The following is a 12,420-nucleotide window of genomic DNA, read 5'->3' as shown; positions in this document are numbered from 1 at the left end:
TATGTATTTTGTATGCAGAAGGCTTCAGATTCAATCCCTGACATTTCCGGGTACGGCTACTGTCTGAAATCCTGGAGAGCTGCAGACCGTACTGAGCTCGATGGACCAAACATCTGGCTTGTTATAAGTCAACTTCTGATGTTTCTTCCTAAGTTCCATAGCTCAGTGGTAGAGCATCTGCTTTGCATGCAGAAGGCCCTGGATTCAATCCCTGAGGGCATCTACAGGTAGGACTGGGAATGTCCTCTTCCTGGAACCCTGGAGAACCACTGCCTCTCAGTGTAGACAATACTGACCTAGAGGGACCAATAGTATAAGACACCTCCTTATGTTCCTATGTGTTATTTCCCCCCCCCCAAGGATCGATATCCCTCCGTATAAGAGTGTTGTCAATGCACCATTCAAGCAAGAATACAAGTAAACATGCATACATGCCATAACACAGATCAATAATTAAACATCAGGGAGCAGCATAAAAACATACTGTAGCATTTTACCCTCTTTGGGGACTCCCACACATATGCCCGTACTCCACTCCACATTGCAAGCTCATCTCAGCAGACTTTTGTTTTATTTATTTATTTCATTTAAAGCATAGGTGGGGGACCATTTTTCAGCCCAAGGGCCACATTCCCATCTGGGCAATGTTCTGGGGGCCATATGCCAGCGGTAGGTGAGGCCCGTAGCAGAAATGGGCAGAGCAATGGCCATTAGGTCTTACCTCTGTACGCCTTGCTAGTTTTGACACACACTCACCCAACCCTCTAGTGTCTTCCCTCCTCCTCCCCCCCCCACCCCAAGTCTGGAATGTGTCCCTGAACTCTGGTCACATCTCTTGCTTCCCTGGATGGAGGACAGAGAGGAGCGTGGGAGTGTGTGTAGAAATAAGCCTACTGTGCAGAGGTAACATTTACGTACATTGCTCCGCCCACTTTTGCCTCTGGCCCCGCCCACATTTCATCAAATATTGCTTTCTCAGTATAGCACAGGCAGGCAAAGAAATCCTACCTGTTCCCAGAACAACAGGTATGAACCTGTACTGCTAACTAAGGGAGGGTGCGTGTGTGACAGATGTTGGAAGAGCTAAGTGTGTGTGTGTGTGTATAAACAACAACTGTCCCCTCAACCTCCATCCCCCCAAAATGGACACCCCACCACAGAGCTTGGGAAAGTTACTTTTTTAACTACAACTCCCATCAGCCCCAGCCAGCATGGCCACTGGATTGGGCTGATGGGAGTTGTAGTTCAAAAAAAGTAACTTTTCCAAGCTCTGCCCCACCACCACCAGCTGGCATCCATTTGGGAAGGTGGGGTGGAAGGCAGGGAGCCCAACAGTAGGTGGCGCCAGACCAATGAGAGGCAGAACTAATCCTACCTTTGTCCCCATCCTCTTCCCTGCTGAGCTCTGCAGGGGCAACCCTGACACTGAGAAGGTGGACTCAGAGAGCCAGGGCCACCCCCTGGACTAGCTATACGTAAGAAGGGAAGCAGGTACAGCCTGACTGGAGGCAGACTTGTGGTTGGTGAGGCAATGCCCCACTAGCCCCAATGGACCAGCCTCCACTTCACCCCACACCATCACCCTGTGGCTCAGTCAGCTCTCTAGAGCAGCACTCTCTGGAACTATTTCCAGTGTGAGAGAGTTCTTTGTGGATGCTTTTTAGGTATTGAGTTTAAAGGAAGACGTCCCAGCCAGTCTTTTAAGTTGAGGGTTCTTACTCGGTGAGTTTGTGTACTGCGAGTGTTTTTAGGTGCTGCTATTGTGAATTTAGCGTTGTGAATCAGGGATGATGATGATGATGATGATGATTAGTGATCGTTGTGATGATCGTATTATGCTTTCAGTTCCGTACACCAGCCTGAGTCCACGGACTACAGAAAATTTTTAAAAGAGGAAAGAATACTCTGTTGCAAAAAAGAGTTGAGGAATACACATTGAGGCCTTCACATCGTTTTAAAAAAAACTATTGTAGATTCTGTAAAACAGAGGTGGGGAACCTCAGGTGGGGTACAAACTGTGGTCCTCCAGGCAAGACCCCCTCCTTAGCCACACCCCCTCTACCCAGGCCACACCCTTCACTGGCCCTGCTTTATACACTCCTGGCCTGGCTAGAACATGCCCTTGACCTCTGAGCTTGCCTGAATGGAGGCCAGAGAAGGGTGTTTGAGTGTGTGTGCAGAAACTAGCTTCCTGTACAAAAGGCGAAAGGTTGTATCCAGCATTAGTTCTGTTGACAACAGACCCCCCACTGAAATTAATGGGCATGACTAAATTATGGTTTTAACTTTTTTCATGCCCGCTGCCCTTTAAGAAAGATCCTTTAGGAGAAATGTAAATAAATAAATAAATAACTCAAGGTCCATTATTTTCAATGGACCTACTCTGGGTAGACATTAGTTGGATACAACCCAGTATGTTCATTCATTGTTCTGGACATGTCTGCCTTTGCCCCCACCCACAACTGGCATGTGGCCCCTGGAAGGTTGTCCAGAAGGGAATGTGACCCTTGAGCTGAAAGAAATTTCCCCAACTCTGCTGTAAAGCAAGCAAAACTTTTAAAAACCAATGTTTACTATTTAACATAATCCTAAACGTAAAAAGTGGACTGTTTTATTTTTATACGTTCATAGCAGAGATTGCAAAGTTCCATTTTACTGTTTTGTTTTACTGTTGTTGGCTTCATCGTCTTCAAATGTCCCTGGGAAGAGGGACTGATGGTTACAACACTCTGGGAATTGTACCTCTGTGAAAGAAATAGGGGGTACACAACAACTAACAACACCCAGCAACTTTGACAAACTGGAGTCCCCAGGATTCTTTCCAGGAAGCTGTAACTGTTCATGTGGTGTCATAGTACAGGTGTCACCCATAGCAGTCTGTAACCAGTAAAAGAAAGACTCCTGTGTTGCAAGTCTGAGTTGCAAGCTTTTATGGGACTGAAGGGGAAAGCACCTCACCCATTCTGGCTGTTGGTGCAAAGAGAGTTCCTTTGGGGATCTGGCAGATCTCCTTATAGTTCCTTCCTTTAGTCAGAACTGCATGTGTCAGAGTTGGGGTGCTTGGGAATGCCTCCTCCTCCCAAACACCTCATCTAAGGCTAAATAGGGGGGGTGAAGGCTGATAAGCAACATGTTCCATAAAGGAAAGTTGAAAAAGAGCCTTGAAAGAGTTCAAGATGCATGCAGTGTGGGGGGGGGTCAATTTAGGCAGATGCGGTACCACCCCACCAACTTCAGTCTGCTCTCAGCTAGCCTGCCTTCTTACTAATATCAAGCTCAGGGGGTGGCCCTGGCTGTCAGCTTCTTCCTCCTCCGTAGTCTCAGTGTTGCCCCTTGTAGAAGTCAGCAAGGAGGAAGAAGATGGGGACAGAACTAGGTTGAGTTGGCTCTGTCTGTAACTGGCTGTGGCTCCCTGCCTTCTGTCCTACGAATCTCAATGGGCACCGGCCACCACTGGATGCATGGATGTTACGAGGCCAGTACATTCGGGCCAGGTCTTTTCACAGTTGGGCAATCTGAGGCGGAATGTTCATTTCACACTGCACATTCAAGACTCCCTTTGTGCTCCAATCCTGACCACTGGAGTCAAGAAGCATCTCCTTCTATCCCATACATCTGGTTTTTTAAAAAAAAAGAATAGATAACTGTTAGGATATGCAATTATCAGGGCCGGCTCCAGGCATGCCGGGGCCCTTGGGCATCAGCTTGCCCTGGTCCCCAGCATGTGTGCGCATTCATGCGCGCATGCCCCCCCACACCCCCACCTTCCTGTCTCCTGTCTTTTACTATTGCCATTAACCAAGATGGCGGCTGTGGTTTCCCTAAGGGGATGAAGCCTCCGCCGCCATCTTTGTTGATGGCACACATGTGTGCTACGCGCATGCATCTCTGCCATCAACTAAGATGGCGGCAGAGGCTTCAGTACTTTAGGGAAACCACGGCTGCCATCTTCATTAAGGGCAGTACTAAAAGGCAGGAGACATGTAGGGGGCGTGGGGGGGGCGCAGAAAGCCGCGGATTGTGGAAGGGGAGCGGAGGGGCCGCTGAGGGCCCCGTTGTTATCCTGTAGCTCCAGGGGCCCTCAGGTCAGTGTCCCACCTGGCTGCCCTTTAGAACCGGCCCTGGCAATTATTTATGGATAATTGGTAGGATCTAATTGTTCAAATTGCAAAGATATCTTCTAGCATAGCATTAGAGACAAACTTATCTAGGCAATGCGTTTGGCACAGCAATATTCTCCAAGGGGGTTTCTCTTGGGAAGCCTACATGGAAGAAATCGGATTAAGACAAGCCGAACCTCTTCATGCAGTTTTGGTTTTGTTATTAATACAGCTGATGAAGAAAGAAAGGGGGGGGGGGTGAAATCACTGTCAATGGTCTTCATTTTTATTCTGTTAATCATTGGATTTCTTCTGTATAAATTTGCATATGAATAAAACAACAGCTTTGGAGGGAAAATATTGAAATGTTTTGTTTTACTTTATTTCACCTTTAATCTCCACTTAATTCTATAGGGTTTCAGGGTGGCTTACAAAATATTCAGCATAACCCAAAACAATAAATAGTAACTAGAACTTGAAAACATCACTAAAAACAAGCTAAGAGAAAACAAATTAGATAGATAGATACGTTGTTATATGCCTTCAAGTCAGTTACGACTTATGACGACCCTATGAATCAGCGACCTCCAATAACATCTGTCATGAACCACCCTGTTCAGATCTTGTTAAGTTCAAGTCTGTAGCTTCCTTTATGGAATCAATCCATCTCTTGTTTGGCCTTCCTCTTTTTCTGGTCTCTTCTGTTTTTCCCAGCATTATTGTCTTTTCTAGTGAATCATGTCTTCTCATTATGTGGCCAAAGTATGATAACCTCTGTTTCATCATTTTAGCTTCTAGTGATAGTTCCGGTTAAATTTGTTCTAATACCCAATTATTGGTCTTTTTTGTGGTCCGTGGTATCCACAAAGGTCTCCTCCAACACCACATTTCAAATTAGTTGATTTTTCTCTTACCTGCTTTTTTCACTGTTCATCTTTCACATCTATACATAGAGATTGGGAATACCATGGTCTGAATGATCCTGACTTTAGTGTTCAGTGATACATCTTTTCATTTGAGGACCTCTTCTAGTTCTCTCATAGCTGCCCTCCCCAGTCCTAGCCTTCTTCTGATTTCTTGACTATTGTCTCCATTCTGGTTAATGACTGTGCTGAGGTATTGATAATCCTTGACAAGTTCAATGTCCCCATTGTTAACTTTAAAGTTACACAACACTTCTGTTGTCATTACTTTAGTCTTCTTGACGTTCAGCTGTAGTCCTACTTTCCTCTTTAACTTTCATCAGCATTCATTTCAAATCATTACTGGCTTCTGCTAGTAGTATGTATTGCCTGAATATCTTAAATTATTGACATTTCTGCCTCCAATTTTCACACCTCCTTCATCTTGGTCCAATCCCACTTTCTGTATGATATGTTCTGGATATAGATTAAATAAATAGGGTGATAAAATACACCCCTGTCTGAGAAAGGGTGGGATATAACAACAACAACTGCAGCAAGAGCTGGGCAAAAAAAATCATATATGGCTCTTAGCTAAACTTAGGAGGCTCCTAGCAACTCAACTTCCTTGCATATAGGGTGACCTAATCCAGCTCTTGGGCTAGGGAGAGCCATACCACTGCCCCTTCCAGTGTACCTATGGGGCAGCCATATTGTTTTCCCTGTATAATGTCTCCAGTCATCTTAGAAGCCTTAGGAGATCATTGTAAGGGATGAAACTATACCGATGCACCCATCCTTAGATACCATGCAGGGTTCCAATCACTACAAACATCAAAATCAATGCAGCAAGCCCCATTTGGAGGGGCAGCTCTTGATGACGTCTCATTGTTCTCAACGGGAATGTCATGTATTTCACATACATTTTGCACATTTTGTTTAATTTACAACCCAATTCCCCCTTAGGGTCTTAGAGGGGAATGAATGATAGTCCACTGCTAAGAGAAAGATCAACTCATTTAAAATATGGTGGTGGAGGAGAGCTTTGCGCATACCATGGACTGAGAAAAAGACAAATAATTGGGTATTAGAACAAATTAAACCAGAACTATCACTAGAAGCTACAATTATGAAATGGAGGTAATCCTACTTTGGACACATCATGAGAAGACATGATTCACTGGAAAAGACAATAATGCTGGGAAAAACAGAAGAGAGTAGAAAAAGAGGAAGGTCAAACAAGAGGTGGATTGATTCCATAAAGGAGCCACAGACCTGAACTTACAAGATCTGAACAGGGTGGTTTACGACAGATGCTATTGGAGGTCACTCATTCATAGGGTCGCCATAAGTCATACTCGAAGGCACATAACAACAACATCAATCAAAGGACCCCTGATGTCTTTTTCTGTGATATTCAGCATTTCTCAGAAGACCATAGCATAATTTGAAAGCCAATGTTAAATAGACATACTTAGTTGGATTCATTTTTTTTTTTTTACTATTACAGCAACTACAAAAAGAGCCTTGTGGCACCTTGCAGACTTAACAGATGGATTGTGCCATAGATTTCATAGGCTTGAGCCCACCAATAGATGCATGAAGTAGTGAGCTTATTTGCCAGTTGTATATATATATGGTACATGGATGTAAATGGAAATATTGTAAACAGTGGGAGCAAAAGGCTATGAATTGCAAGAGGTTCAGATCCTTGACATTTCTCTGCAAAGCCTAGATGCATGCAAGATAATCACAGTACACTTCATTCATTCATAAAAGTATGTACCACCCTATTGTAAAACATCACGACAGTGTACAACAACATAAAAGCATTTAAATACAAAATCATAATTAAGATGACTGGCTTTAAAAAAAAAACATTTTAAACAGCTGTATAGGCCTGTTGGCGCAATATATGTCTTCCGTCATTCTGTCTGTCTCTCTGTTTCAATCTTTCTACCTGTCTCTCATCTTGATAGCTAGAGAGCTATGTCTGTCAAATAAAGGCAGTGCCATGCAACTGACAAAGTAAGTTTTGGGCACGCTCACATGAAAGAGGCTGAGCCTTTTTGCAGCCCTTCAGTGTCAATGCTTGCAAAAAGTCTGATGCGGTGCATTATATCCATTTACATTTGCTTGTTTATGAAATTTATATCCCTGCCTTCCTCCCCAAAGGGGGGGTGGCAAATAAGTGGCAAATGGTGGCAAATAAGTGTTAAAAATACACATTTTAAAACAAAACAAAAGCAAAATATCTTTAAAAAGATACATATGCAGACTGGAATAAAAGTGTTGACTTAAAAGGTTTTTCAAAAGAGGAAGGTCTTCAGCAGGCATCAAAGAGACAAAAGAGACGGTGCCTGTCTGATATTTAAGGAATTCCAAAGTGTAGGTGCCTCAATGCTAAAAATCCTCTTCCTATGTTGTGTGGAATGGATGTTCTAATGAGATGGTATCTGCAGGAGGCCCTCACTTGCAGAGCGCAGTGGTCCACTAGGTATATAAGGGGTGAGGCAATCTTTTAGGCTTCCTGGTTGCAAGCTGTATAGAGCTTTGTACAAAAGCAGCATGTTGACCTTAGCCTAGGAGCTAATTGGAAGCCAGTGCAATTCTTTCAGCAGCAAGGTCATTCAGATTTAGTCCCTGATAAGAGTTCTAGGATTTCACCTGCAGTCTTCAAGGTTTCCCAAGACTTTTAAAGCATAAAAACCCCCAGAATGTTGAGATACAAGGATTGGAGGCTGGCCTATAAGGGTGAATGGGAGAGTGCTCCACCAACCTCAGTCTGCTCCGCCTGCTGCTTTCTTACTTACAACCAATCAGGGCGTGGTTCTGCCTGTCACTGAGTCTGGCTTCATCTACTGTTGAACTTCCTGCTTTCCACTTTACCAGTCCTAATGGGCACCAGCCACCACTGGACACATAAGCAACAATATACCGGCAAGCTAAATCCACCAGCCACAAAAGACTCGATAACTGCATATAAAACTGGCTTAGCACCATTCACAAGCAGGGTTCCTAGTCATATGGATGAGTCCATGTGCGTTCAGGTATGAAATAAGAATAGCCTGCTGGATCAGGCCAGTAGCCCATCTAAGCCAGCATCCTGCTCACACAGTGGCAAATCAGATGCCTATGGGAAGCCCGCAGGCAGAACCTGGGCACAAGAGCCTTCTCCCATCCTGCGGTTTCTAGCAACTGGTATTCAGAAGCAGACTGCCTCCAGCCATGGAGGCAGAGCATAGCCATCATGGCTAGGAACCACTGATAGCCTTATTCTCCACAAAGTTGCCTAATCTTTTAAAGTCATCCAAGTTCATGGCCATCACTACCTCTTGTGGGAAGTTCCCCATGTGCAGGTTCCTCTTTCAGACCACCTTCACAATGTGAAAAGGTTTCAGGTAGAGTCAGTGGGACTGTGTTGTTGTGGAGTGGGCTCTCCATGTGTGAAACAACTTCTTGTATTAACGCAGCCCAGCTCTGAAACCTTGCAAACGTACGGTCTCAAGGTTTCAGTAAGGTTCCCAAGCCAAGGGGACATATGTATTCACAGGAGAAAAACAGGGGGGCTCATTAGGTTTGCCAAGCACCAGCAACCACATTCAGAGACATCCCTTATGCATGGTGATATCCAAAGGACAATATATGTCATTAGCCACAAAACAGGATTCCTGGATCACAGGAATTGTCACCCTGATTGATGACCTTTTGCCAGGAGAGGATCAGGCAGCGTGCAATGCTGTTGATTCTCCTTGAACTCTCAGTGGCTTTTGATACCATTGGCCTTGGGACTGGGTGGTGGGCTCACTGTGCTGTGGTTATTCCAAGCCTAGCTTGAAGGGTGCTTTCAGAGAATAGCACTAAGAGACTTCTGCCCAACCTTGAAGGAACTGACCCATGGGATCCCACAAAGCTCAATGCTGTCTCCCCTGCTATTTAACATCTGTGGGAAGCCATTGAGGACTGTCAGTAGGGGATTTGGAGAAAGACGGATGATACTCAATTCTTTCTGTGCCATCTGAATCAGGAGAGGCAACAGAAGTGTATATTTTGTTTTCAGCTGCTTCAGATTATTTCTTCCTTTTTGGACTGTGTACATTTCCACTTGGGCCCTCTGGATGAAGGGTGGACTATAGATAGATTGACTGATAGATCACAGGACCATCATAAAAACTTTGCCCCAATTTCAGAGGTAGGTTTGATATGATGGCAGATGTGAGACTTAGTGATAAGGCTGTAGCCAACTAAATTCTGCTCAGCATCGGCTAAGTGAGTCATGTGCTTTAATTGTAATGGGTCTACTCTGAGAAAGACTAATGCTGGATACAACCCTTAGGAAGGGCAATATATTGAAACTTATGGCACATAGACAGCTATGGCAGGTATTGCACCACACATTTCTCTTGTTGCAAATGCAGGTAGACATTAAGGAGGGAGGTATATTGGGGCTGTCAGAGCAGCAGCAGCAGCTATTGCACAACATACTTCTCTTTGCAAACGCCAGTAAAAGGTAGGGAAGGAGGTTCACTGAAGCTTTTGGCAGAGCAGCAGCTAGGACATATTGCTCCCCACACTGCTTTTGTTGCAAATGCAGGTAGATATTAAGGAGTATAGCTTTCCTTATCAAAGAGAAAGGGGGGGTGACTATCCAACCTCCATATCCAATCTGAACAGTGCCCCACCTTAAGCAAATGGATATATACATTATATATATTTCAGTCTGATGCCTTGTATTGTTCTCAAGAGTTCAAGGGTTGGTGGCATTTGCATGTGGAAATGCACTAATATGAATGTTCTTCTTTGTGTCTGCATCCTTGCAGTGTTGTTTACCAGGATGGATTTTATGGTGCAGACATTTATGTAAGTATTCATCGATGTGCATGCTGTGCATTGCTGGTGTCAGCTTTATTTTACTTGCTGATTTTGTTTTGTGAGTTCGCTGCATAAGCTTTGACTCTGTGTCATCCATTTTGCAATCACTGGAACGTTTAATAAAAAAAAAAATCTCCAGCATTTAAAAAGGGACCATTCTGTTTGGAATCTTTCTGGATCCATTATATCTGCCATCCTTTGGCTGGGTTCACTCATCAGTGGGCTTTACGGAGGTGCAGTGGGTGAATCTGCACATGGAATGGCCACTTTTCTCCTCTGGCAAGGCTCCTGTGCAGCCAAACACATGGAAATTAATCCAGTGACGTTTTCCCCTTATCATTTTACCTTCACATCAGGAAAATAAGCTTCTCCTGTAAAAATTCTGCATCTCAGGATGCTCTAAAAGGCACAGGAGCAAACTGCCTCAAGTTCCCATTTCCCATGCTGTTTTCCATCAGACCATCAGTGGAAGGCCTATGGCACCCTCATCATGTGCATGTCTTGTGCCTTCCCTGAATTCACACCTTCTGCAGACCCACATGCAACATGTAGAGTTTTGAGAGTCAAATAGACCAAAACTTTGACCTCCATAGCCTCTTTATCTCCCAGTTTTTAGCCCATGTAGCAATGGTTCCTTCCCCTGTCCCTCGCTCTTCCAGTGGGGCCATCCAATGAAGCTGAATGTTGGAAGATTCAAAGAAGACAAAAGAAAGGACTTCTTCACACAGCATATAGATAAACTTGGCAATTGATGGCCACCAACTTGGATGGCTTCAAAAGAGGATTAGATCAATGCATGGAGAATAAGGCTACCAATGGTTACTAGCCACAATGGCTATGTTCTACCTCCACTGTCGGAGGAGGTATGCTTCTCAAAACTAGTTGCTGGGAACTGCAGGAAGGAAAATGCTCTTGTGCTACGGTTATGCTGGTGGGCTTCCCACCGGGGCATCAGGTTGGCCAATGTGAGAACAGGATGCTGGACTAGAAGGACCCCTTTGGCCTGATCCAGCAGGGCTCTTCTTATGTTCTTAATGATAGGCTGAGAGGTAGTCCATGTTGCTTTTTGATCATAGATTGGGATAGCCATTTGACAGCCCATAGGTTAGGAGGCATGGGTCCTTGGAGGAGAAGGAACTGATAAAGTTTGATTTCCATCAGATTTTTCAGCCTGCAGTCCAGGGAATATTGGGATTTCTTCAAAGTTTATCAAGACTCTCTGAAAAGACCAGACTTCCCTGGGGTGGGTGAGGAGAGAGAGAGATTCCTGTCAGTGGGGCAGTGAATCTGCTTTGGGTTTTAGTCTGAACTTTCAAGGAGCTGTCCAGGGCGCTGAGACATATAGATCTCCACTGCTTCCTGTCATGACTGGACAATGGCAGGGAAATATAGGGCAACATACAGCTTATGGGAGGAAACAGTGATGTCTTATAGACCTGGCTTGTGCAACCTAGAACACTTCACAGAATCTTGTGCAATGCATACAAGGATTCCACTGTAGTTTCAGGTAGAAAGAGTTCCCTCAAGTTGGAAAGTTTGAAAACAAGTGAACTAAATAATGTAGGTAGTATCCAACAATTTCTGTCTTAGAAAACTTTTTAAACTTTTTTTAAAAAAATACATAATACATGCATACATATGTGTGTGTGTTTGGGTATTTATATATATATCCCACTTTGTACCTTATAATTCCACAAAGAAGTAACTGTAGTATCCAGTCTTCATCATGAAGGACAGCCTCCACCCACAAAGCAGTCCTCCAGTTCTGCTTGCATAAAAAACATTCCAATCCTAAAATAGAGGTAATTAAACATCGTTTTATGACTTCATATAACTTTCTGTAACCTAATTTGTGTTGCTATTGCATCAGCCTTGAGATATCAAGAGATTGATTACATTAAATTGGAATGAACATTAAAAATTCATTAAGTGGGGGAGGGGGAAGAAAAGCCCATAATTTTTATTTATTACCAATGATACTTTTGAGACATTTAAGCTGAAATCATTTATATCTTCTGGTGACAGAAGTAGGGAGAATCTGAGCTTCTAGGGAATATGAAGGCTTATTTTTGTAATAGCAAGCAGTGACTGTATAAATACTCACACATGTGCACATGCACACGCGCACACACAAACACACACACACACACACACATGTTGTTCTGCCCCTACTCACTTGTTAACCCTGCCTACCAGCAAAGCCACCCCTTCTCTTTACGTATGGATGTGAAAGTTGGACAGTGAAAAAAGCGGATAAGAGAAAAATCAACTCATTTGAAATGTGGTGCTGGAGGAGAGCTTTGCGCATACCATGGACTGAGAAAAAGACAAATAACTGGATGTTAGAACAAATTAAACCAGAACTGTCACTCAAAGGTAAAATGATGAAACTGAGATTTCCATACTTTGGAGACATCATGAGAAGACATGATTCACTAGAAAATACAATAATGCTGGGAAAAACAGAAGGGAGTAGAAACAGAGGAAGGCCAAACAAGAGATGGATTGATTCCATAAAGGAAGCCACAGACCTGAACTTACAAGAT

At 43.8% G+C, this 12,420-nt stretch overlaps 1 protein-coding gene and 1 long non-coding RNA gene across 4 annotated transcripts in view; one reads left to right on the top strand and one right to left on the bottom strand.

Moving 5' to 3' along the window:
- The window catches only part of LOC133371679 (uncharacterized), a 117,832-nt gene that overhangs the window by 14,138 nt on the left and 91,274 nt on the right, over window positions 1-12,420 (bottom strand). Inside the window, exon 3 of the long non-coding RNA XR_009759361.1 lies at window positions 11,557-11,665. This is a non-coding gene — a long non-coding RNA (uncharacterized LOC133371679). The remainder of the gene's footprint in view (window positions 1-11,556; window positions 11,666-12,420) is intronic.
- The window catches only part of RBFOX1 (RNA binding fox-1 homolog 1), a 403,703-nt gene that overhangs the window by 319,966 nt on the left and 71,317 nt on the right, over window positions 1-12,420 (top strand). For all 3 annotated transcript variants that reach the window (XM_061599321.1, XM_061599320.1, XM_061599319.1), the window contains one exon: window positions 9,823-9,862. In XM_061599321.1, the coding sequence (XP_061455305.1) occupies window positions 9,823-9,862 (40 nt within the window). The remainder of the gene's footprint in view (window positions 1-9,822; window positions 9,863-12,420) is intronic.

This window comes from Rhineura floridana, chromosome 17 (genome assembly GCF_030035675.1).
Source record: "Rhineura floridana isolate rRhiFlo1 chromosome 17, rRhiFlo1.hap2, whole genome shotgun sequence".
Taxonomy (NCBI): Eukaryota; Metazoa; Chordata; class Lepidosauria; order Squamata; family Rhineuridae; genus Rhineura; species Rhineura floridana.
This window is presented reverse-complemented; position numbering and strand designations above follow the sequence as displayed.